General features: G+C 35.2%; 1 protein-coding gene across 1 annotated transcript in view; it reads left to right on the top strand.

Annotated features, from left to right (window-relative positions):
* ITGBL1 (integrin subunit beta like 1) overlaps positions 1–23,420 on the top strand; it is a 278,369-nt gene extending 254,949 nt beyond the window's left edge. The window contains exons 9-11 of the mRNA XM_037065790.1: positions 14,251–14,397; positions 19,929–20,042; positions 21,258–23,420. Coding sequence (XP_036921685.1) covers positions 14,251–14,397; positions 19,929–20,042; positions 21,258–21,349 — 353 coding nt within the window. The 3' untranslated portion in view covers positions 21,350–23,420. The remainder of the gene's footprint in view (positions 1–14,250; positions 14,398–19,928; positions 20,043–21,257) is intronic.
* The last annotated feature ends 3,517 nt before the right edge of the window (positions 23,421–26,937 follow it).

The following is a 26,937-nucleotide window of genomic DNA, read 5'->3' as shown; positions in this document are numbered from 1 at the left end:
AGCTCTAACTACTATAGTTTTGAATTTTGTTTATGTCTCGGCTGTTTCCTATAAGGAACATAGAAGAAACATATCATTAATTAACATATTTGAACCTGTAGTAGTTTTATTAAAGTATACAACATAGTTAACAAATTGATAAAGAAATCACAAGTTCCCATGCCTTTCATGAACACTTACATAAATGTACCTTATATTTAGAAATATAAAATGTCAGTATAGTGCAGTAGTTAAGATGATAGACTAAAAGGAGTTTATCTTGGTTCCAAATCTATCTATGCCATTTAATACCTGACTTGAGGCAATTTATATAACCCCCATTTTTATCTATAAAAGGATGATCATACTGATAGCTATCTTGTAGGGTTTTGTGAAGTTAAATAAGCTAAGATAGTACCTGGTACATAGTGTCATATATATACACATAGATATTATCATAATTATATGATAATATAATTGTCATATAATTATATGATATGACATCATATCATATAATATGAGAGAGAGAGAGAATTTGCTCAGGCACAAATTTATGCTGTGGTCTACTGTTACTTCTATGAGATATATGACAGAGGTCCATAATTGCTTGTCCGTGCATTTTGTAACAATTTATTTGGTACTTTGAGGGGCTGGTCTTTGATTCTGGATGACATTGAACTATCAAATCAAAGTGGCTGTCATTCATCTCAGAGGTAGTTTTAGTGTTTCTTACTCTGCAGTGGATCTGCCCAAGCAGGGAGGAGTAAAATTAAGAAAATATCATCCATTAGTATTCCTCAAATCAAAATACGCCAGTATTTCTTACTCTATTAAAAATACCCATTATCATTAAAAGCCTCTCATTATTTAGTAATACCCTTTTATGTAGATATTGCATAGTGTAATCAAATCAGCATAGTGTAATCAAATCAGTATTCAATCACTTATTGAATACTTATTCCATGTAAAGCCCTTCGGTATCTTTCAAATTCACACATGTCCTTAAATACTTTTGGTTGCTTGATATCACTACCTCTGACCCATATGGTAGCATTCCTCTTGGTTCAATTTCAAACCTGTGGAAAGTTGCTATATGACCAGCTATTCCACATAACCAACTCTCCCTGAGTTTTTAAATAATTCCTAGTTGCCCAAATCCTTGCTGATTTTTAGTTCTTATTCCACATGACCACTTTTAAGCATAGAATTGTAGTTACTCTACTCTGAAACCCCAATAAATTGCCTTTCCCCTGGGCCTCAGAAATAACCTCCCCACTCATTTCTTCTCAGACTTTTCCATTAACCACTTAATTTTTTATTCTTACTCATCTTCCAGAGTTTACCAATAAATCTTGGCATTTCCCTTGAAATGACTCTTGTATGTCATTTCTGCTTGCTATTTGTTGCACTTGAGTAATCTCAGCTTCTTCCACTCTCATCTTTAGATCAATGTCTTCCAAGATGATTAGCATCATTCCCCCTGACCTCAGACTCTTCTTTTCAAATTCTAATTACACTTTTTATATGAAAATTTTAGCCAGTTTTTCATGGTTAAAATAATCATTTATTTATTCATTAATTCAACAAATATTTACTGAGTCCCTGATATTTGCCAGCAGTGGAGATTCAGTGGTGAATCTACTGCAGTTGATAATTAAGCATGAAAGGCAGACATTGACGAAGGGATGACAATGAGGTGAGTGGTCTGAAAGGAGAAGCACCAGTTCAGTGGGAACATGCATAATAGTGGAATTTAATAGATTGAAGTTAAGGAAGTCTTCTCTGATGTCTTCATATCTGGGTGATGTTTATTTAATGCATAATATGTGCTTTACATGTATTAAAAAGATAGGCATCACACAAACATACTTTGCAGTAATAGGATGCACAGAACTTAGTCAGGTGAGGAAAGGTGGATGTGACAGCAGTCAGAGAGAACAGTGTGTTTCGAGGAGCATGGGACACTGGGAGAGTTACATGTTCAAGAAACATTTGTGAACCAGGGAGAAACTGTATTGATTGGGGATTATAAAGCAAAGGGGGAAAGGGTGTGACACGGTTTATAAACCATACTAATGATTTGGAGCTTTACTCAAAGAATGATTGGGAGCCATAGAAGGGGTTTAAATAAGGCAATAACCCAATCACTTTATTTAAGAAGTGCTTTTGTGCACCAGACGAAATAGTTCAATATAAGTTGCTGGAATATGCTTGTGAGGTGTGGGTGAATATGAGTTAATCCTAGTGAGAGACGAGAGTGGTATAGCAAAATGGAAGTTAGTAGAGTAGAAAAGGTATTAGATATATTAGAGAAAGTATTAGAAACACTATAGACAATTGGCTAACAAAACTCCTTACCTTGCATCAAAAACCTCTAACCTGTTAAATTCTTAGCTGTGTTTCCCTGGAAACAGATGTAGATGTTATATGCCAATATTACCAGGAAGCATTGCTCATGGTAATAAGGACCTCTGATTGATAAATTTCAACTGCGTGGGAGTGGGAAGGGATGATGAATGTTTGATGGGAATGCCATGATTTTGGCTTCCATGAGTGCTGTGACTCTGCCAACAGGCATGTCCTTTTCAAAGTTTTTGGAAGCTATGCTAAGGAATTGCTAGAAAATGGTTTTAGCTCCTGTGGAGCACGGGGCTTTTAAAACAGTGAAGTCTCAACATTAGTGCAACATGGATCTCACTTCTGTGCATCTGAGTGTGTTATCTGTAGAGAAGATAATCCCCTGCCCTTGTGTTGAGTTGTTATCCTCATGAATTGCTGCAGACTCCCATAGAGAGAAAGGGCCAGTACTGTCCAACTGACAGGATGCAGTTCCTGCCTCAAATCTGTCTAAGAAGACTAGTGCCAAGTATTAGTCTAAAAGCTTAGCTGAACCTATGAAACTTACCGCCACACCCTGCCAGTTCCCTGGGCATATAAGCAACATATCTAGAAATTCATACTTGAATTATGTGAGTGAGGAGCAGGGTAGAATCCATCCGAGGATGGATCTTGGTGGTTTGAGCAACTGGATGGGTAGAGGAAATGATGCTTTTTTTGAGACCAATTGTTCTCAATTGTTCTTTATAATTTTTCATTCATCCAAATCATCTCCTTTAGAAAGCCTTTCTAAAATTATTTTATACTTCTTCCATACTGCAACATCTACATTAAAACATCATCACATTTGTCTCACTAAGTCTATAAAATTCTCTTGTATGTAACAAAACATTTTTCCTCTGAAAAATTATTGTATTTTCAAATTTAGGATAAAAGTCAATGCTTAAGTACTTTTTTGAATAAATTATAAGTTAAAGGGTGTAGTAGTGTACACAATATTGATTCCGGTTTTGGATCAGAGAATTCTTCAAGTTGGAGTTAACATTTGATATGGGCCTTGAATAGCTAATACTTGAAGGTATAAAAATTGAATATGAACACTTTAGGCCTGGAGAAGCTAAGCAAGGCACAGAGGTTAAAAATATTTGATATGTTGAAGGAATCTATTTCATTTTCTTACATCAGTGCTTTTCTCTAGTTGCTCTTTAAACCATCCTTGAGAAGGATTTTTTTTCAAACTATTCACTCATTTATCACTTATAATATACATTATTTCATCTCCTTTTATTTTACTTTGCTTATATTTAGATATCAGGAATTATAAAACATTTTTATATTAATGTTCTTCTTTCAACACTTAACATAACTAAAATAATATAAAGAACAGAATAAAAATTGCCCATAAACTCACCATCCAAAAATAATACCTGACACTATTTTGTTTATTTCCTTCTAGGTTTTACATGTTTGTTTGTTTGTTTGTTTTTGAGATATAGTTTTTTGAATACAGATTAATCTTCTTTGTGTATTTTGATATTTTTCATAGAGAAAGCCCACATTCTATGGTATGCTCATTTGTTTCAGTTTGTGCATGTGTACACTGTGCTACATTTTTTCACACAAAATTTAAGTAAATAGAAGTAACCATTTTCTTTTAAACCAAGTGAGGCAATGCCCCAACGATATAAACATGAACCTTATACTCAAAGGATCAGCATTTGGATTCTAGCTCTATTTCCCACTAGTTGTCATAACTTGGATGATTCATTTGGTCTCTTTGCCTGGCTTTACTCAGATGCACAATAAAGATAATAATGCCCACCTGTTGGCTTTATGATAAGAATGAGACATAAAGCATGGATAGTGCCTGGTACTATGTGATAAGTGAGCCATCTATTAATGCCCTCTGTATGTAATGGAAAGCAAAAGATTGAAGTGTCCACCTCCATAACAGAACAAAAGAATCCATCTGTTTAAGGTATCATGAGGCACTAGTTACAAAGTGTTTTGGAAGGAAGTTGGCATCCTATACATTTAAATCCTATAAATTTCTGTGTGTCAGAGAAGGAATGGCAATGTTTGTTTCAAGCATTTAGTCTCCTACCAAGTAGCAGCCAGCGGTGAATGGATCTTCGTACTATGAGTGTGTGAAACTCACTGACATCATCCCTCTCGTGTGGCTTCAGAGGGAAACAACATAGAGAATCACCAATTTGGGTAATTTTCTCAGTTCACCACCAGACACTGAGCCATCACATGCAAGGGTGAACTATAACCCTTTGAATGCATAGTGTGTTCAGGGAAAAATGTGGTTCCCTGAATCCAAAGCAGCATTTCAGCAAACAACAAATAGTAAAACCAAAAACATCCATAAACCTGCCTAATCAACAGGCACAGAAAAACGGATAGCCATTTTTGTTTATCCACCTCCCTAACAACAACACTAAAGATGATTAAGCCAATTCTGTCAGGGTAGGATAAATTAAAAATTGTACCTGAAGGTGAATGTAAGTGATTACATAACTTTAAGCAGTTTAATTTTGATTACACCAAAATTACATCCTGAAAGTCACTGACAAAAAGAAAGTCAATATGAAGTAAGACCATTCTCCATTTAATTAACTTATTGGAAAGTCATGTTTAATTATCATGAAAACATATGCGAACTCTGTCAAAACATCTTTGTTAATAAAAATTTTACATGAACTATAAAAGCATGGATTTTTAAAAATCAGATAAGTCACTACTGAAAAAACATGCTTTCTTCTGAGTAATAATCCTTAAGATGTACTCATTTTTAGTGGTAATGACTTTAATATTTCACAAACAAAATATATCTTCAAGTTGGCTCACATGTGTTTGTTTTTAGCCTGATCTTCATCAGAACCCTCTTGCCTGTACTCTGTATACTCAGGATAAGAATAAGAAATGGATTGCTTACTGCTTTACTTCTTTCTCTGATTTAATCGTTTATTTTTCATTGCAGGTTTCCATTACCATTTATTCCCCATATGACCTCTTCATCTCCACACTCCCCCTTTGCCTCCGCAACCACCACACTGTTGTATGTGTCCCCGAGTCCTTTTTCTTCTTTTGCTCAATTTATCTACCCCGCCAACCCTACACAGAGCTGTAAGCCCTCTCNTTTGTTTTTAGCCTGATCTTCATCAGAACCCTCTTGCCTGTACTCTGTATACTCAGGATAAGAATAAGAAATGGATTGCTTATTGCTTTACTTCTTTCTCTGATTTAATCGTTTATTTTTCATTGCAGGTTTCCATTACCATTTATTCCCCATATAACCTCTTCATCTCCACACTCCCCCTTTGCCTCCGCAACCACCACACTGTTGTATGTGTCCCCGAGTCCTTTTTCTTCTTTTGCTCAATTTATCTACCCCGCCAACCCTACACAGAGCTGTAAGCCCTCTCTCTATCTATGAGTCTGTCTCTATTTTGTTAGTTCAGTTTTTTCACTAGATTCCACATATGAGTGAAGTCATATGGTATTTGTCTTTCTATTTCTGGCTTATTTCACTTAGCATAGTGTTCTCCAGATCCATCCATGCTGTCACAAAGGGTAAAATCTTATTCTTTTTTATTTCTAAGTAGTACTCCATTGTGTAAATGGCCTATAGTTTTACCCACTCTGCTGATGGACACTTGGGGTGCTTTCAAATCTTAGTGATTGTAAATAATGCTGTAGTGAACATAAGTATGCTTATATTCTTTTAAATTATGGTTTCTTCAGCTAAATTCTCAAAACTGGAATCACTGTGTCATAAGGCAGTTCTGTTTTTAAATTTTGAGGTAACTCCATATTGCTTTCTACAGTGGCTGCACCAATCTGCATTCCCACCCAGGGTGCAAAAATGTTCCCCTTTCTTCACATCTTTGCTAGTACTTGTTGATTTATTGATGATAGCCATTCTGACCAGTGTGAGGTAATATTTCACGGTGATTTTAATTTGCATACAGCTGATGATGAGTGATATTAAGCACCTTTTCATATATCTATTGGCCATCTGTATATCCTCTTTGGAGAAGTCTCTATACAGGTTCTTTGCCCACTTTTAATTAGATTGTTCAGGGGCAGTTGTTGTTGAATTTTGTAAGTTCTTTATAAATTTTGGATATTAACCACTTATCAGGTGTATCAGCAAATATGTTACCCCATTCAGTGTGTTGTCTTTTTATTTTACTAGTGGTTTCCTTTGCTGTGTAACATATACTATACCACATAAATAAAAGGAAGGATTTAAAAATGATCATATCAAGCCCTGGCTGGTATAGCTCAGTGGATTGAGCTCGGGCCTGTGAAGCAAAGGCTCGAGGTTCAATTCCTAATCAGGGCACATGCCTGGGTTGCAGGCCAGTTCCCAGTGGGGGACATGTGAGAGGCCACCCATGTTGATATTTCTCTCCCTCTCCCCTTCCTTTCCCCTCTCTCTGAAAATAAATAAGTAAAAATTAAAATGATCATATCAATAGATGCATAAAAATATTTGATAAGGTCCAGCACTCATTTACTATAAAACTCTCAGAAAAGTGGGAATAGAAGAATCATACCTAAACATAATCTTACCTAAACATAATAAAGTATGATAAACCCACTGCCAGCATCATACTCAATGGGCAAAAACTACAAGAATTTCTCTTCAGATCAGGAAGAATACAGGGATGTCTGCTTTTACCTCTCTCATTCAGCATAGTACTGGAAGTCTTAGGTACAGCAATCAGACAAGAAGATGAAAGAAAAGGCATCCAAATTAGAAAGGCAGTACAATGGCTATGATTTGCAGATAAAATGGTACTGTACAACAGAGAACACTGAAGTGTCTACCAAGGAACTACTGGAACTGATAAATCAATTGAGTAAAGTAGCAGAATATACAATTACTATATATAAATCAGTTGAATTTTTATATGTCAATAGTGAACTATCAGAATGGAAAATTAAGAAAACAATCTCATTTACAATTGTTTCAAAAAGAATAAAATACCAGGAATAAATTTAACCAATGATGTAAAAGACTTGTACATAAAAAATTATAAGACCCCAAAGAAAGAAATTGAAGAAGGCACAAATAAATGGAAGCATATATTGTGTTCATGGATAGGAGGAATTAACATCATTAAAATATCTCTACTACCCAAAGCAATCTATAGGTTCAATGCAATTCCTAACAAGATACCAATCACATATTTCACAGAACTGGGACAAATATTTCAAAAATTTATATGGAACCACAAAAGACCCCAAATAGTAATAGTGATCTTGAGAAAGAGGAACAAAGTTGGAAGAATTATGTTACCTAATATCAAACAATGCTATAATGCCATATCAAGACAGCATGGTACTGGTATAAAAACAGACACATAAATCAGTGGAACAGAATAGAGAATCCAAAGATAAACCCACACTTTTATAGTCAATTAGTATTCGACATAGGAAGCAGCACACACATGGGGCTAAAGATAGATTATTCAATAAACTATGTTGGGAATATTTGACAGATACATGCAGAAAAGTAAAACTAGACCACCTTCTTACACCACACATAAGGATAAATTAAAAATGGATTAAAGACTTAAATATTAGACTTGAAACCACAAAAGTACTAGAAGAAAACATAGGCAGTAATATCTAGGACATTATTTGCAGCATTATTTTATCTCAGGCAAAGGAAAAAAAGAAAAATAAGAAAATTGGACTACATCAAGCTTTCCTTCTTTCTTAGGAGCTCCTAGAATAGCTGCCCATGAGTCCAATTTAAAAAACAAGAAGGGATAATGAAGAGCTACCTTTTAATTGCAAATCAGTTTACATCTCTTCAGGGAGTTCTTTAGTTCACAAATTCCATTCAAAGGTGATCATGAGTGCAGTGAGCCCCTGTGCTGCGGGCTTACTCATATTGAGCAAGACCCCAGACTACTTACTCAGACCAGGACTTTTTTAGCTGGACAATATAATATAGTCAGTAGTGGGATTGTGTCCAAAGTACATTTTAAAATCAAACCTCTTTCCAAAGTTCATAAGTGTAATTGTTAGCACTGTGTTTGGCTGAAGGTAATTTACACAAATAAGTCTGAAGGTTGTCACTTCTGAGATGGGTATTGAATTGACTACCTGAGATTCATTAACATCTCATATGCCTTCTATCTTTCCTTCTACTCTTCCCTTCCAGTATGACATTTATTGTCATGCTCGTAGAAAATTTCCATTTGTGTCCATCTTTTAGTAAAGAAGAAAGAAGGATTAAAAAAAAACAAAGGGCAAGATGCATGGTAACTGAATCTGTCCCAACTTCTTTGGAGGACATTCACTTTTTTGGAAACCTCACCCAGAAAGTTTTCTTTGATGTTTCATTTATTAGAGCTCTGCCCTTCGAGTACCTCTAGGTCAAAAAGAGCCCGCATAATGAAACATCTTCCACAGAGACATATTATCATTTCCCTGAAAATGAAAAACAAATGTTCTCCTATTATTCACAAAAGGAGAAGACTACCAGGCAGGCAGCATATCATATAACTAGTATCCGTTCATGGCTCAGTTTCCCAATTGAGAATAATCATTGTGGTGTTTTAAGGAAACATGTCTCTGAGCCGATGACTGTCATTGGAACTGGTCACTATCTAGAGCAGCACTGTCCAATAGAACTTTCTTTTTTAAAAAATATATGTTATTGATTATGTTATTACAGTGATCTCAATTTTTCCCCTTTGACCCCTCTGTCCAGTACGCCCCTTTTTCCTCTGGCAATCTCTCCCTCTTAGTTAATATTCATGGATCATACATATACATAAGTTCTTTAGCTTCTCCATTTCCTATACTATTCTTAATATCCCCCTGTATATTTTGTACCTACCATTTATGCTTCTTATTCCCTATACCTTTCCCCCATTCTCCTTCTTCCCCCTCCCAGCTGATAACCCTCCAAATTATCTCCATATTTATTATTCTGTTCTTGTTCTAGTTATTTGCTTAGTTTCTTTTTGCTTTTTAGATTCAGTTGTGTAGTTGTGAGTTTGTTGTCATTTTAATGTTCACAGTTTTTATCTTCTTTGTCTTAAACAAGTCTCTTTAACATTTCATGTAATAATGGCTTGGTGATAATGAACTCCTTTAACTTGGCCTTGTCTGGAAAGCACTTCGTCTGCCATTCCATTCTAAATTATAGCTTTGCTGGATAAACTACTCTTGGTTGTAGGTCCTTGCTTTACATTACTTTCGAATATGATGAAAATGTTCTAAATCTGCATTATTCTATGTAGTAGCCATTGGTCACATGTGGCTACTGAGCACCTGAAATGTGACTAGTGCTACTGAAAAACTGAATTTTATATTTCACTTAGTAAATTTAAATTGGACAACACATATATAGAGAATTCTTGGTGAATATTTTGGTGTGGGGAAGAAATAAGAATAGTAACAAAAACACTGATGGAGGTAAGTATCTGGGAGAGGATGAATGGCACCAGAAATGGAGGTGGAATGGAAAACTACTTACCTGTGTGAAGACTTGAGAGTTCATGTGAATGCAGATTTAATGTACTTCAAATCATTCATTAGGCTGGCTCTCTTTATAGGTTTGTTCTAGAATGATTGATTATTGTACACTATACAAAGATGACTTATCACTGGGTTCTACCAATGTTCTTACTAAATTTTATATATATTATATCACTCCCGCTTAACAGTCTTCTATGATTTCCTAATCTTTTTAAAATATATATTTTATTGATTATGCCATTACAGTTGTCCCATTTCCCCCCTTCATTTCCCTCCACCCTGCATACCCCCTGCCCCCTTTAGTTCATGCCCATGTGTCACAAGTTCTTTAGCTTCTACATTTCCCATACTATTCTTGCCCTCCCCTCTGTCTATTTTCTACCTACCTTCTATGCTCCTTATTCTCTGTACCTTCTCCCCCCTTCTCCTCCTCCCACTCCCCTGCTGCTAACCCTCCATGTGATCTTCATTTCTATGGTTCCACCCCTGATCTAGCTGTCTGCTTAGTTTGCTTTTGTTTTAGGTGTGATTTTTAATAACTATGAGTTTGCTGTCTTTTTGCTGTTCATATTGTTCATATTTTTATCTTCCTTTTCTTAGATAAGTTTCTTTAACATTTTATATAATAAGGGCTTGGTGATGATGAACTCCTTGAACTTGGACCTTATCTGAGATTTCCTAATTCTATTGGAAATAAAATTTAAATTTCCTACAAAGAATAAAAGTTTGCTATGTTCTCATTCCTGAATATTTCTCCAAATTGATAATTTATTCCATTTTTCTTACTCATTATTCTTCTAACTCATTGGCCTTTTTTACTTCCTGTAGCATACCAAGTTTTTTCTTATTCCAAGAACTTTCCATTAGCTTTCCTAGAGTATTGCTTCTATGGCTGCTTCTCACCCCTTGGTTGTCATGGACAACTCAAGTTAACAGTGTTTCCACTGTTGAATATACCCTCTTTAATTCTTCCATAGATCAAGTGCATTTGTTGTTACTTATTTTCTCACTTAGTAGACTGAAAGCACCATAAGGACAGGCCTAGTTCAATACCTAGTGCACAACAAATGTCTCTGGAATGTAGACTTAAATATTTAGAATTTATAAAGAAGATATTATTGAAAGCTTAAAAATTGTTAACTAAAGGGAGCTATGTAAATGGCTAATTAAAACATGTAAATACCAAGGCATTTTGACTACTGTCTGGTCCAGGTGCCAAATTAACCTTTTAGAAAGATGTAATAAATGCACTAATCACCTATCCTTGCTTATAAATTTTATACTAAATTATTTGCTGTGAGGTGCCATGGAGTTATTCTCAATGATATTCTAGGTCAAAATCAGAGTGGCTTTCTCTTCAATAGAGATTTAATTATTCTAATTATGACAAATTAATTATAATGCTTACTAACCTAAGTCAGTAAGAAACATGAATACTTCAAAAATCCATAGCTCAGTGGGTGGTACTAGAAGCTCTTTATTGCTTTCTTACTTATTTTGTACCCCAGATTATCTGCCCCCAAAGATGGGCAGCTTTTTTTAACTTCTTAAGCAGATCTCATTTTAAGTAGACTTTATTTTATTGGATAAGTCAAGATATAGTCAATTTAATAAGCATTGATTGAATGTGTAGCTTTTAAGGGACATTAATTCTCTAACTTCACTCCACTCTACTGAACATGGAAATAAAATAGTCATCCAAGAACTGTCTATTGGCATTGAAAGACAGTTCCTTAACCAGATGACTTGTGAACATCTCCTGGGTTCAGTTTACAGTTCTCAGTTACAATTTATTTTTTTTAAGTTAGGAGATATTATTTTTTAAATAACCTCAGTTTACAAGGGTTTTGTGAGGATCCACTATGACTAAGAAAGTGTGCTTAGCACTCTAAAGACTACAGTAATGGATCAGAAGTGATTTCTACCCTCAAGGAATTCATGGTCAAATAATGCATTTATTTGAGAAATAACTGCATATCACAAGGTAGAAGACAACAAGTTCCATGACAGAGTTGAAAAATAAGGTACTATGGAAATCCAGAGGAGAAGATTAATTTTACTTGGGTATATTAGAAAAGTTCACAGAGGTTTTCAAAATTAATCAGGACCTGGAAGTGTTAAGTAGGGGAACATAGAGGCATTTCTATCAAAACAAAGGCATTAAATCAGAAAAGAACGTGGAATGTATGAAGAAGAAGGAGTAGGTAAGTTTAGTTAGATAAGGAGATATGTGCAAGAGGAAAAGAGGAGATATTGTAAGGTTGGAAAAGTAGCTTGGGACCCTATTTCAGGACCTAAGACATAAGGAAGGCTAAAGACGAACTTGATCTCAAACATTAGGGTGTCATACAGCACTAGATCTCAAGGCTATGATGTGATAGAGTGGTGTAATAGGAACTGTGAGCAAGAATAATGGGGAAAGGCATGATAGAAAGGGTTTCTCAAAGGGTTATGATGGTGATATTAGTGAATATTTTGGAGATAGTTTCAACAGGACCAGGCAACTCTTTAGGTGAGAGGAGTAAAGGAGTTTCAAAACATTGTTAACTGGTTGACTGGAAGGAAAGTTATATCACTAAAAGAAATGGACAACATAGAAAAGTAGTTTTCTATATTTAGAAAGAAAACTATATATGCAGCTGAGAAGTGTCAATTTTAGTAGAACACAAAGTATGTAATCACAGGAGTGGTATAGTCCTGTGGTTACTGAGGTTATCAGATATACTGTGAAGTGACGAATTTTTCAAAAGAGAAACTATAGAGAGATTTTGAAGACAGACAATCAAGGGTTGTCTACATTAATCAGGTCAAAAAAGAAGTAGAAGAATAAATAGACAACAGAGGACTGTGGAAAGGGTAAGGAGAATCATTTTAAGAAGAAAGTGCCCGTGATTGTCAAATGGATATTTTCAAACACAGCTAAAAATATAGGAATTAAGAAAATGATTCTAGTTGTCTCAAGCTGATCATTACTTATTTCCCAAAATAAAATATAGAGACAATGTGATGCAATGAAAGAAGAGTAGACATTGAAATCAGAGAAACTGGAGCCAAGGTCTGATTCTGCATGGTTGAGCTATGGGGTTTGGGGTAAAATTGCTTTGTATATCTGAACCTCAATTTCTTGACTGTAAAATGGGGATCAAATGACTGTGAGATTAAATTTAGTAAATCAACATAAGGATAAAAAGAGGCTGTCGGACAAGGTCTGTTATCCAGGTCTTTTTTGAGTTTGCTTTCCATTTGCTTTCCGTAAACTTCTAGATGATTATGTGTTACAGGAAAGCCCTTGGATTTATGTGAGGTTAGGTTAAATTAATTATAACAATTAATTGCAAACATTTAAGCATTGGTTCCTAATACCTTCTTGAGCAAAGCTGAGTGTAGGAGGAAGCAAATGGAATAAGTTTACTCTTGAAAGTCTTGTCAGAGCAAATGGTAAAGACAGAATAGTGTTAACAGGTCCAGAGGGGCTGATCGGTTTGAATGATTTTATGAGTCACTGGGAGAGATAACTGTCCTCGATGCTTGCTTTCACATACCTTGGTGCTTAGCAAAATGATCTGTTCATAGCAGAGACTCAGTAAAAATTTTCCAAACAGCTGTTTTGTGTATCCTGTTTGGAGAGATCTGCCTACAAGGTAACACACGTATAAAAAAAACGATAAACCATTGATTGGAAACAAATTAAAATGGAAGATGATGCCATCTAATAGACTGTTTGTGGCAAGCAACTAGACAGTTCTACATGCCAATGTACAACTGTCACAAGTACAACATTGCATATATAACCAAAAGGTAAATATTTCCCAAATCAATAACCAATGACAGAAACAATAGGAAAATAAAGTGTGAGTGATGCGAATCTAAGCCTCATGCTATTTTTACTTCTAGACAATAATAGAAAGACACAATTACCTACACTTATATTTGTTTTTATTAATAAGTATTGAGGTACACAGATGAAGTAATATAATACCATCTGCCATTCTTGCGAAAATTAACCTTTTATTTTTATTTGTGAACAATAAAATTGCAATCAATAAATTCTATATCATTGGGCTGGGTGTCATGGTGTGCACAATGAAGAAAAGCACTAAAAGTTTATGATAAGAAAAATGCAAATGATGTTATTTTGTATCAAGAAAAGATGGTAAAATTCCATTTTAAATTGTTTCAAGGTTTTTTTCCCCTCTGGAGTCCGTCTTCTTTGCTACATTCAATGTATTACATGAAGCTAAAACTTTGTTGTGAATTTCTTATAAATAATTGCACATCCAATTGACTAAGCATTAAGGGAAAGTGTGTTTGCTGAATAGGAAATGAGATCCTATGTTTTCCATACTTCTTCCTTAAAAACTGTGATTCAGCTGGATATTTACCCATTTCCTTCTCTCACCACACTCTGTAATTGCTTCACAGGCCATGGCACGTGTTCCTGTGGCCACTGTATTTGTGAGAAAGGATGGTTTGGAAAGCTCTGCCAACATCCCAGAAAGTGTAACATGACGGAGGAACTGAGCAAGAGTCTATGTGAATCAGCAGATGGCATAGTGTGCTCAGGAAAGGGTGAGTATCTCTGTCGGAGCTTAGACTGGATCCCTGTTTTGACACATGGTTTGCACAGCAGCATGCAGCTAACATCTTTTTCAGACTGTAATTTGTGTAGAAAATCACTCTGTCCTCTGCCTGTACCAGACATTAAGCTTGAAAGTTAACTACGTGAAGATTAGTACAAAGGAAATGACAGCAGGAGATGAGTTGCATGTAATAAGATCCTCAGCCACTCGTATGCAACCTCAATACAATTAATAATTTTATAAGAAAAAAGTACAGTAAGATATACTAGGTACTGAATGCACTGCCTCCCCCCACCCAGGCAAAACAATAATCATTGAGTTCACCTGTGAAATAGCAGTGCCCAGAAATGAGAGAACACTCTTGAAGCTCCTGGAATTCACACTAAATGTTAGGAAGCTGCACTGCCCGGAACTAGAGGTCATTTGCCAGCATTCGTCTTCAGCTCAGGCACCTTCTTGCAGAACAAGCAACCCCCCCCCCCCTTTTCAGACTGCCAAACCTGATGCTGCATTTACCTTCCAACACCCAACCTGGCTCAAAAGTAGCAAGTAATATCTTTCTAAAGAAACACAGTGAAACAAAATTGATCTGCTAAGGAGGTCTCAGGAGCAGAATGTGCCATGGGGTTGTGCCCCTTAGCAGTGGCTGTTGCTTTACATATCACTCAAGGTCAATGTCATTTAGTGAGAGAGGTGTCTTGATGTAAATGCAAAAATAAAATCAGATAGATGCTGAACACATGGTGCCAGAAGGAAGGCGGAAAATTGATACAAATATGTTCATTTCAATACATAGCCATGTCTTTGCTTTCCAGGAATTCTGTGTTTGAGACTACTTTTGTTAGTCAGGAGGCCATATCTTCAGCCTAATGCAATTACAGCAGCCTAGTGGCAATGAAATGAATTTAAAGCAATAACTTTCTCCTATTAAATTCATCCTAATTCTAAGTCCCAAATAAATCTTTCACCTTTTCAATTTTCAGGGGCCCTCGACTCCTGGAAATACTTGTTTTAGTTCAAGAGGTTTTGCTGGGAGAACCAGAAGGAGGGAGGAGAGATTAAAAGGAAGAAATAGGGAAAGAATTGCCGAAAAAATTGAAAAAGAGAACAAGAAAGGGAATAGGAATAGAATTAACCTTCAAGGGGGAAGCAGAAGGGAAGACAGAAATGTCAGATCAGAAGGAAGTGTTTTGTGTATAACATAGTACTGAGAATAATTAATTTGTCTGAATTAAATTTTATTCTTCTGAGTATAGTTTGAAACACAGAGCCCTAAAGATTAGGTATTTTTATTGTTTTCATGATGGCATTATCATTAGTATAAGGATATTAACTTTTCACAGAAACTCTGCTGAATGAGGCTACTCATTTGCATTACAACATTGTTGTGCTTGTTTATATTTACTTTAAATATCAGCCATATTTTGTGTGTGTTTACTCTGAAATAACCAACAGTGTTCATAGGCATGTCTTTCATGTTCATGTTCAGCTGCAAGTCCAGGGAGAAAACAAAAAGCCATGCTCATCTGTGTGGTGAACACCAGTCTGTCAGGCCCTAAGTGGGATTTTATGCAATAATGGAGTGACATGTTTTCAAGAAATAAACATTCTTATTAAAGTCATTACATTTGCCAAACAGATTCTCATTTTTCAGCATCACAAATACAGAACATGTGCCCTCCCAAAATGGGTGAACTGAAAGGCATTTCCTCAAAACAAAACAAGAAAATCGCTTTAGTTAATGCCTCTTTCAAACTGTTTGCTTTATGTGATAGAACTGTATCTATGGATCCCTGAAGGGTCGAAAGCATATATTCTAAAACATTTGCTTATCATTTAGTGGGTAGATATTTTTTAATCTCTAAACTCAAAAGGAATTGTAGAAGCTGCTTAAAGGCTGGTATTAGTGATGTTTTGAGGCTAGTATTAGTGATGATGGTGGCATTCTATTGCCTGCAGCAGCTGTATGCAGGCTCCCTTTTTTCCGTATTCTGGAGACACCAGTGCTGGATTATAGAAGAGCAAGCCTAAAACCAAGTCCATGGAACTATGCTCTTTCATAGGCATGGAAAATAGTGGGGATGCAGTAGTTATTTCTGTCTCCATGGAGGATACCACCCACCCTCACCTCAAGAACCATAGAAAAAGTAACTCATAAAAGACTAATGGTTTTTGACATTGTACAGAGAAGATAAACCTATTACAACTTTTTTGACTGGAGCCAGGTATTTCTTGATAGATTTATGGACTTGCCAGAATTCCATATACTTTTCCTCAAAACTGTAAATGAAAATCCCTAACCCTGATCATCACAAAGGAAATTGGAGTATTTTTCCTTCTCTGACTGGGGGACAGACAGGAGCGCTGAGCATGAGGCCACCATGGCACTTAGCAACCTGTACCCAACTAGTTCCACCAGAGAGACAGATCTGAAACTGGGAATAAAGCCATCACCTCAGGAGACGATGAAGAAATAGCATTTTATTTCTTTACAAATTTATAGCCAAGACAATAAATCACTCCATAGAAAAATTTAAAATAAGATACATTGTTGTGACTTTCATAATGAATAGAGTCATTAGTACAATAGTGAAAACTGCCTGCTGGGATGTCGGGTTGCAGCATTTTGTCAGGCATGATAAATGAAAGTAAAAACTCCACTTTGTTCATGGGGCAGCTAACAAAGGTGCTCACTCTTCAACACAAACTGCAATGTTTGTCAATAACCAGAGAAGTGAGCTTAGAGTCATGTCTCCCATGGCATAGCAGCTTAGCTGCTACCTTTGTGGAATATGTCACATGAAGTGGAGCCCCCCAAAACCTGAATTATCTTTTGGATGGCAGACCCCTTGTAGTGCAGGTTTCCCAGTAGGTGAGTGTTCTAGGAACCCATCTGTGTCAGTGTACCAGCTGGCATTGTTGTGAGAGGCTGTGTTCAGCTTCAGTGAATTTTTGAAGACTTTTTCAATGTGTTTGCCCATTTCAAGATGGGAGATTTATGAGTGAGCAGACTTGCCCACCCCACATGAGTGTCCTGCAGTTTTTGACCAAAATCGGCATGACCCCTGTGCCCACCCTCCCTATTCACCTAGAGTGACCTTTTTTGTTTGTTTGTTTCCCTGGGTGGAAAAATCCTCAAAGGGAAAGGGTTTGCTGATATAGAAGAGGTAAAACAAAAATTGCAGAAGCACTAAAGGGGATCAAAATTGATCAGTTCAAAAACCGTTTTGAACAGTGGAAAAACATCTCAAAAGATGTATTGCATCAAGTGGAGAGTACTTTAAAGGTGACTGAAGTTAAACATGTAAGAATACACAATATTTTATAAACAAATTCTGGTTTGGGGGGATGTTCCCTCATATAATTCATCAAATGTCTGTTTGGACATTTATTCATATCCAAGAGTATATAATAAACTTTTTGCCTTGATAACTTCAGGCTAGGTCCATGTCATCACCTCTGATATTCTTAAAGATGTTCCCTGACACGTAATCACATGTCATTAAATGTCTCCTTGGAACTTTCACAATTATACTATTGAGTGCTATATCATCCAAATAAGTCCCTGGTACACCCATCCATCCACCTATCCCTCACCTCTACCCACCCCAGCTGGTTCTCTATCCCCAAAAAGAGATGGGGTAAAAGTTAAACTTCAAAAACCAGATAAGCCAGTGTTCTAATTGCCTCACCCAATATAGCTGTCACTCAGATCAGTAGAAACACACAACTCATTTTTTAACATATATGAAAGTTTTTCTTGTGAGAGATATCACAGCTAGGCAGATAGGTAGACAGTAAGTTGAATCAGATTGGGATTTTAGGTTAATTGGTTTTCTGTTGTTGTTTTTCTTTTTCTTTTTTATTGCCCATGTAGCCCAGTGCAATTCCCTTATCCTCTCTATATTTCCATTTTCTCATCTCTGAAGTCAGAAGAATGTCATTTCTTTCCTCTTCTTAAGTCCTAAGGATGCTCTGAAGACAAATGAGAAAATGTGACAGATTTCCCAGGAATGGGAGTCAGTAAGAAGTATAGAAGGGAGATCAGAGCATTTTAAGAGTCCTCATACTGAGAAAGAAAACACATGGACTAGCAGTGTCATGGTCATGAATATACCACCCTAGAGTTCATGCCAAAATGGACCAAGCTGCTCCCTATGGCTGACCTGGGACTCATGGGCATGAGTAAGTCCTGGTCCAGCTGACCTGAACAATGTGTCATCTCTGGCAGGCATGTGGCTTATATACGTCAGAAAGAATTCTCTCCCAAAGTTTTTCCCTTTCCAGAGATGGGCAACTTGATCCTCAGTAATTTATGAAAACAGCCAGAGCACTCTATAACAAAGGTGCTGTAAGACAACTAATAACAGTCACACTGTGTTATTATTACATGCTACATTACTCCTAGTTTCAGAATCAGTAGCAAAATTTTCTACCTCTAAGATGCACTGAGAATTAACAAAAAAGAAAAGAACAACACAGCTGGGGAAAATGCTGACCAATGAAAGCTAGTTTTTCATAGCATGTACAAAAATAAATCCCCATTTTTCATTTTAAGTATTTCAATGACTAGTAGACTTTTAGAACTGGAATTATCTTGTCAAATGGTCTATCAAAGTATACTGCTGTTGTAGAGGTAATTTTTCCATGTGAGAGTTTTTAGTCTATTATTTAAAGACATTTAGGCTGAGAGAAATTTCTTCTCTTTTTGACACTATTTAATTCACTATTAATGGTACACTTTTCTAAATGCACCATTAATAAAGTTGTTTCTCAGCAGACCAAAATATTTTTAATAACCAAGGAGCAAGTTTTTAATTAGGTAGGAAGTAATAAGGGGGGAAATGGATGAAGTAATGAGAAAGGTGGTTGGACTGCCTCATTAAAGCTGAACATTTTGGCAGGATGGTTACAGCTATCCTGGATTATAGCAGGAAATCCTGAGAATAAAACTTAATAAGTCAAATATACATGAATGTTTTTGTGTATTTTTAGAACTTTAATGAGTTACCCAATATGCAGGTGTGTCTTTACTTTAAAAAAATCATATAAACAAAGATCTGTGAGTACAAGCACAATACATTTAGCAGTTGTTTTAATTGTAAAATGTAGCCTCATTTAATAAAGCTTTCTATTCAATTCTTTTAAAGGACAGACACTTTTAAAACATAATTCAATTCAGAAAAAAATAGCATCTATTCTTGAACACCTTTTTAGAAGGCCACTTATAAAAATCAGTCACATTCTGCTCTTACTGACATTTTAACCAGACAGAGCTATGGAACACATACTCAAGGCTAATTGCTACTGTCTAGATCCATAATGAAGCCTTTCCTGGATAATCTTTCTGAATTACAGTAAGTAAAGTACCCTTCTGAGCAACTGGCTCTTCCATAAATATTTACCTTTGAAAGGTAGGTTATTAGAAGCCTATTGTCAATGCATTGATGGTATTCTATTGTAGATGAAAACCTTTAGTTATGTGGTGACTACCAATATACATACCCTTTGTGATTTCAGGTTCTTGTCACTGTGGAAAGTGCATTTGTTCTGCTGAAGAATGGTATATTTCAGGAGAATTCTGTGACTGTGATGACAGAGACTGTGACAAACATGATGGTCTCATTTGCACAGGTGCAGTACTGACCTACTCCAATTTATCTATGCCACATTTTGCAATAAAGGCAAATGACACACCTCACATTTTCCTGTACATCACTAGGAAGGAGAGCTTCTGTATTCTCAAGGGCCAAATAATATAAACTGTGTAAATGGAGGTGGGCATTTGTGAATAAGCACTAACATTATTCCCAGGCAGAGAATACAAACAAATGCACCAGAATGATATACTTTTTTTGGAAAATACCCAAAGTAACTTCCCCCAAGTTCCACATATGCTATTTTACATATTGCAAAATGAAAATAATTCTCTCAACAACTAATAAGAAAATAATTCTCGAGCATGGTGTAGAGAATGTAATATTATTTAAACAGGAACCAGGCACCAAAGTTGGTTGATACATTGGTTGTTTTTAGGGAATGGAAAATGTGTGTGGTGGGGGGGGAGGGAATATGAAAACAAGTTAAGAGTACAATAGCTACTGCTATCCTGAGTTATTGAGTCCTAATAATTGGTTCTAAAATACATGTTCTTAAAAAAGTTATAGCAGAGATATAGACATATATTTATTCTCCATGTTTCTTTTTTAAAGGATTTTATTTATTTATTTTTAGAGAGAGGGGAAGGGAAGAAAAAAGAGAGGGAGAGAAATATCAGTATGTGGTTGCCTCTTATGTGTCATCTACTGGGACCTGACCCACAACCCAGTGATGTGCCCTGGCTGGGAATCAAACCAGCAACCCTTAGGTTCACAGGCCTGTGTTTAATCTATTGACCTACACCAGCCAGGGCTTGTTCTCTGTGTTTCTAGCTAAAAGTCAAAGATAAATATTACTGTCATTAAGCTAGACATTCACTTTTTGTCTATCCTACTATACAATGTTCCTCTTCTAGCTGATTATTCAGCCTAGCTCATACTATGTCAAGGAGCTTTAAGATCTTTAGCATCTATTCATAAGTATATTACATCCATTCATGTAACTTGCTTTCTACAGAAAAACTAAATTATGACATGGAAACTCAGTTGGAGTGATACTAATGGTCACCATTAGATTGATGCTAATGAGAGTGGCACCAAGTAGATGCCATTCATTGAAAGACAGCAATGAGAAAATTAGCATAGAATGAATAAAATGGCTTTGATTATGAACAGCTACAGTTCACAATAACATCTTTTAACTAAGTATATTTCAATCATGATAATGATCCTTTTGTGTATTTTATTTTAGGGAATGGAATATGTAGTTGTGGAAACTGTGAATGCTGGGATGGATGGAATGGAAACGCATGTGAGATCTGGCTTGGCACAGACTATCCTTAATTAGATGGAAGAGGACTTGATTCTTATTTTCATAGGCCATTAGAAAATACACATGCAGAGGAAACCATGTATAATCATCACGAGGACAAGGCAAACAGACTATTGTATGTTTTTGTATTTCTGAAAGCATGAATGAAACCTGGATACTAATTAACAATGAGTGAAGCAAACTCTTATGTACATAATACCAGAAAGAAATTTTTCTTTCACAGTTTACATCAGTGGTTCTCAACAAGGACAACTCTGCCACCCAGAAAACATTTAGCAATGTCTACAGACAATTTTAATTGTCACACTGGGTTGGGCGGAAGTGTGTGCTACAGGCATCTAGTGGGTAGAAGCCAGGGATGCTGCTAAACACACTACATGCACAAGACATTCCCCCATGACAAAGAATTATCTGACTTCAAATGTCAATAGTGCTGGAGTTGAGAAATGCTGAATTACATGGTTGTTAGAAATGCACATCCTTACACAACAAAGGCCATTTTAGAATATAAGAAAAATATACATCCTCACATAAATCTGTCAAACATATTTTGCCAGGATTCTATATCACTCAGTATTTCCATATGGAGACAATGAAGACAAACACACATGAAGTATAATGTTGGATCAGGTGGGAGGCAGAGGCAAGATCACTAGTGCTTTTGAAAAAATGGCTATTTTTAGTCATTAAGACATTTGGTAGTCTCACTTTAAACTCACAAAAGAAGATTCTTTAAAGATAAAAAATATGAAAATGTACAATTTAACATTTTAAATAAATAGTGACATAAGTCATTTACACTGTGTCATATGTATTTTACCAACTGATGATTAACAAAAAATGAATTATTCAAAAGCATCCATTTTTATTATTAGAACATTTAAACTGGGCATGGGTTACATGTATAAGAAATCTGATTTTTCACTAATTAAGTTACTCCATGGTAAATTGCTTTTTAAAAAGACAATATCTATGATGGACCAAAAATCTGTATTTATTTGTCTTAAGAAACTCTCTTACTTCTAAGTACACATTACTTACTGAAATATCGAGGTCATGCACAAAAGTCAAGAACAGATGCCATGATAAAATGGCACCAGTCTCAAAAGCTCAGAGGATAAAAAGAAAAGTCTAGAAATGGCTTAAGTAAAAATTATAAATAATCACAATGATAGGAACAAAATGTTTATTTTTATGATGAAATTTTGCTCTGTATGAAATTCACATTGAATTATAAAAATGTACAACAATTTGGACTTCCTTTACATATTTGCAGTTAAATCTACTGACATACATTAGTTTAGGCAGCCTTTAATTATTTAGAGCTGAAAAAGACACACATTTTCTCTAAATGTGAATTATATTGTGTAAAATCTTATAATAAGGTAATAAAATCATTTTCATATTGTTTTAAGGTGAAACTTTTTCCTTGGGAATTTTACTTAATGATGTAAATATTTTAGAGACATGGGTTGGACTTTGTAAGTCAAATTACCAAAAGTGAGGAAAATATGTGTCTGCTGAGTTACTTATAATTCATATTGAAAATGATTTAAGAGAAAATTTAATTGATGTTGATTTTTCTAATACTAACAGTGTTTCCATACTTTAACAGATTTATGAAGTTGTTCTCTCTATCCTGAGATTAAGGAGAGTGACTATACTAGTTGTATGATTGTTGAGCATGTCAGCTGAGACATCACTTTAGTAAAATGAGGAAAATATAAGCAGTTAAGAAATAGATTATATTCTTTCCTCTTCTCTGTCTAAGCATTTTAAGTTTCAAACAAACTTACTATAATTGTTCAGTATCAATTGTTCAGTAGCAAAAATGATGACTTGTTTGTCAATGGACACATTGGAATTCACTACATTATCCAGCCATCACAGTACAAGGTGTGGTGTACATGTCCAGGTTCCCTTATTGCGGAGTTCTGCTTTTTATGGAAAGAACAAGATAGTAAATATTTTAGAATTTGTGGGCCACATACATCTCCGTTGCATATTCTGCTTTGTTTGTGTTTGACATTATAAAACCATAAAAAAAGAAAAGAAAAACTCATTCTGAATTCCTAGGGAATACAAAAATTACTTGTGAGCTGGATGTGGCTCACAGCCAAGGAGTAGTTGGCTGACATGTGCTCTGCTGGCATGGCCCTTAATTTCCTTCACCTCCTCATGTAAACTGAGGTGTGTCTCATATTTCTATATTTGTTTTCTCTTTTCATTAATTGCACCTACAATAAAAGTGTTGCTATTTTTAAAATTTAATGAAAAAAATGCCCTCAGCATTTATGTTTTTAAAGAAAAAGTTTAGATATAAAGAAATGTTTATTATAAAGTTCACAATTTGACTTGTCCAATTTTTGACAAGCTGAAAATACATAGCAGTCAGCTATATTCTTGGTTCAAATAGCAACAAATTACTAAACTGAAATTTTGCATATTTCTTGTGTGTGTTTTATTTTGACTTAGTTTGCAAACATCAATAGCAAGTTAGTTTACAAATTTAAATTTGAAAAAATAAAATAAAATAGTTACATGTAAAAATATACATTCTACTCTTCTTAAATGTAATTTTGTAGTTTAACTTTTGATTCCTTTGCTAAGATAGAAACTCCTCTCTTTTATTAAGAAGGAGGGCAACGCAAGAACAAACTTGTAATAAAAAAGTAGGGGGAAGGGTTTTCAGGAACATTTATAAAGGACACATTGACAAAACCAAAATAGGGTAGGACTGAAGGTGGAAGGTGGGGGTGGCTGGGGTTGGGGGAGTGGCAGGATGGGGATGACTGTATTTGAACAACAATTAAAAATGAAGAAAAATAAACAGAGACCAAGAAAAAGGGAAAGTGTGCAAATCTCATTTACTTATTCAAGTTTATCAGGGTGGTATGGGATGGGAGTAATAGACAGAAAACTGTACTTGAAAAATAATTAAATAAATTTAAAAGATTAAAAAAACACAAGTTTATCCCAAGTTACAGTGGGATAAATGTCAACTGAAGAGGATGCAACAAGTTTGTAAATGATATCGGCACAAACCCTGCTAGCTTGGCAAACCATCACTGAGAAATCAATCCTTCCAGTAGGACTTTCCAATAAAATTCCACTAAAGTCATAAGATCTAAGAGAAGAATATTATACTTCATTTTCACCCTGGACTCCTTGAGCTCACCTAGAGTCTTTCAATACATTGAAAGGAATGACCTCACCAACTCAAAAGCAAACAGTCTCTGCCAGCAAACATCAGAGTTAGACTGAATGATATGGAAAACTCAGAAAAAACAAAACTAAGCAACACAACTCAGCCTTTGTTTTCAGACTCATTTTCAAAACTTTGAAAGCCTATTCAATATTCAAGAGTCAACAGGCCCTGTACCACTTTGTAAGCTAAGGAACTTAAGCTATGAAATGTATTTCACTTCAAAGATACACAATTCACATCTGGTTTTTGATATGACTCTATTTAGCTCAATTGCTTTCCCTGGATATGATCTTGTGATGAAATGAAATTGAAATTAATTTTCAAATATTTTTACTTCCTTCTAAAATAGATTTTAGTCTGTTCTCTCCCTGAAATTTCAATTCTCCTTATAATATTAGGGAGAAAACTTTTAAAAAAGTGATACATATCTAACATAGAAAACAAGAAGGTTTTTTTTGTCGTTGTTCTTCTGTTTTTTCTAAAGATAACATAATCTGATATTGGTTATCCTAAAACATTTGACTGTACTAGTGCTTTAGATATTAATTAAGTAGCTGGCCAGGTGTAATAAACTCTGCTTACTCTCAAAAGGCAAACATTAGAAGGACTGTAGCAGGATACTTATGGGCCCATTGTGGAGGTCCTGAAGCCACCCATTATTCTAAAACACTCAGGGCAAGTGAACATTTACAGCAAAGAATTTCTAAATTCTCCAGGAATTATAACAAAATGATGCTCAGTACAATTTACCCTTTACATAGGGTGGACTATTTGCATTTCTTTTATAATATTTTCCAGGTAAAGTTTTAGCAAAACATTTTAGAAATCAAACTGATAAGAAAATAAAAATGGTGTAATTTGAAATATCAAACCCTTAACATTCCCAAGCATTGCTGAGGGATGGGTGAAGTGATCAGCTATCATAATGAATCAATAGAAATAACCTTCCCACATCAGATATGCATGCAAATGTAATGTGATATTAGACCCAATACAATTGACATATGTACATGTAGGTACAAAACACACAGTTTGTAAATACAAATGAGTTCCATCGGATTTACTATACAGGACATCAATGGTAACAGACTGCAATTGCTTAATAACAACAAGATTGATTTTTGAGGGGGAAAAGAGAGAAGGGTCTTATCCTGGAAAAATAGCAAGAAAGAGGTATCATCAAAGAGCTAAAATTTTCTTTGGCATGGTAAAGGGGGAAGTTGACTTTACCAACTTATATACATGACATGTCTCTATATTTGTGGGTAATGCAATGCCATTCCATTACATAAAGTCATTTGATGTTTTCTAATATGCCTTCATATAAATATTTTATTCAATATGTTTGTGAATATAACAAATAATATTAAACACAGAAACTGTACAATGCAAATTCTTTGTATGTAAATTAAGTAATATATACCAACAGTTCTTGATACCAAGGCCCTACAACATGCAGTTCATTAGTGCTGCTCTTGTTCTCTTCAACAGATGAGACCAGACACAAAGGAAGTGATCAGAATAATTTACAAACAACAAAGACCTTTTGCAATATGTCTAAACATATATTAGAAGAAAGTGTTTTGACATCCACTCATAGGGATAAATGACCTTGTAGACAACTCATATAAAAAACAGGTGCACATTTTCATAAATCTTAGTCTTCAGAAAAATAAATCTTGTCAATTTTAACCAATAAGCAGCCTTGCAGGGGAAAAAGGAACCAATAAATAAAGCTGATTACCAGAAACAAATCAGTGAGTTGTTTGATAAGTGTGTGTGTGTGTGAGTGTTGGGATAAGCAGTGTCTATAAACCCATTTACTTAGAATTTCAAATTAAATTATTCATAGTTTGACACACATTATGGATTATATGTCTTCTCTAAATAACTAGTTATAAAATTCATCTAATGTATCTTACCTAATCCTGTTAAAAAACAATGGGATTCAAAATTGTATAACAAACCAAGAATGGGTCAAGGAATCATTTTGTTGCATTTGTATTTTAGCCATTATCAACAATAAATCTACTCAAACATTATGCTAACTTTTTATTTATTAAAACGGAATCCAATATGAAAATTAAGTAAGCATAAACAATTAAACTTATACTAAATCCTTAATCAACTAAGCAGGCCAATATTTTTAAATACTGGGCGAGAACTGTCATGGAGACTTAGAAAAGCAGTGACAAAATCATTTCTCAGGAAATACAGTGCAGATGGGGTAAATGGTGACTGGGTCATCCTTCAACATAGAATTAATAACAAGAGGCCAGTATAATAATCCCACATGTAGTTTTCTATAAATGAGGTTCAGTTTGGTCTCATCTCTTCTAAAGACAAAACATTTGATTTTATTAAGTATACACAGAATTGACAACATATATC

Source organism: Sturnira hondurensis, unplaced genomic scaffold, assembly GCF_014824575.4.
Source record: "Sturnira hondurensis isolate 20B ecotype Veracruz unplaced genomic scaffold, ASM1482457v3 Scaffold0016184, whole genome shotgun sequence".
Classification (NCBI taxonomy): Eukaryota; Metazoa; Chordata; class Mammalia; order Chiroptera; family Phyllostomidae; genus Sturnira; species Sturnira hondurensis.
This window is presented reverse-complemented; position numbering and strand designations above follow the sequence as displayed.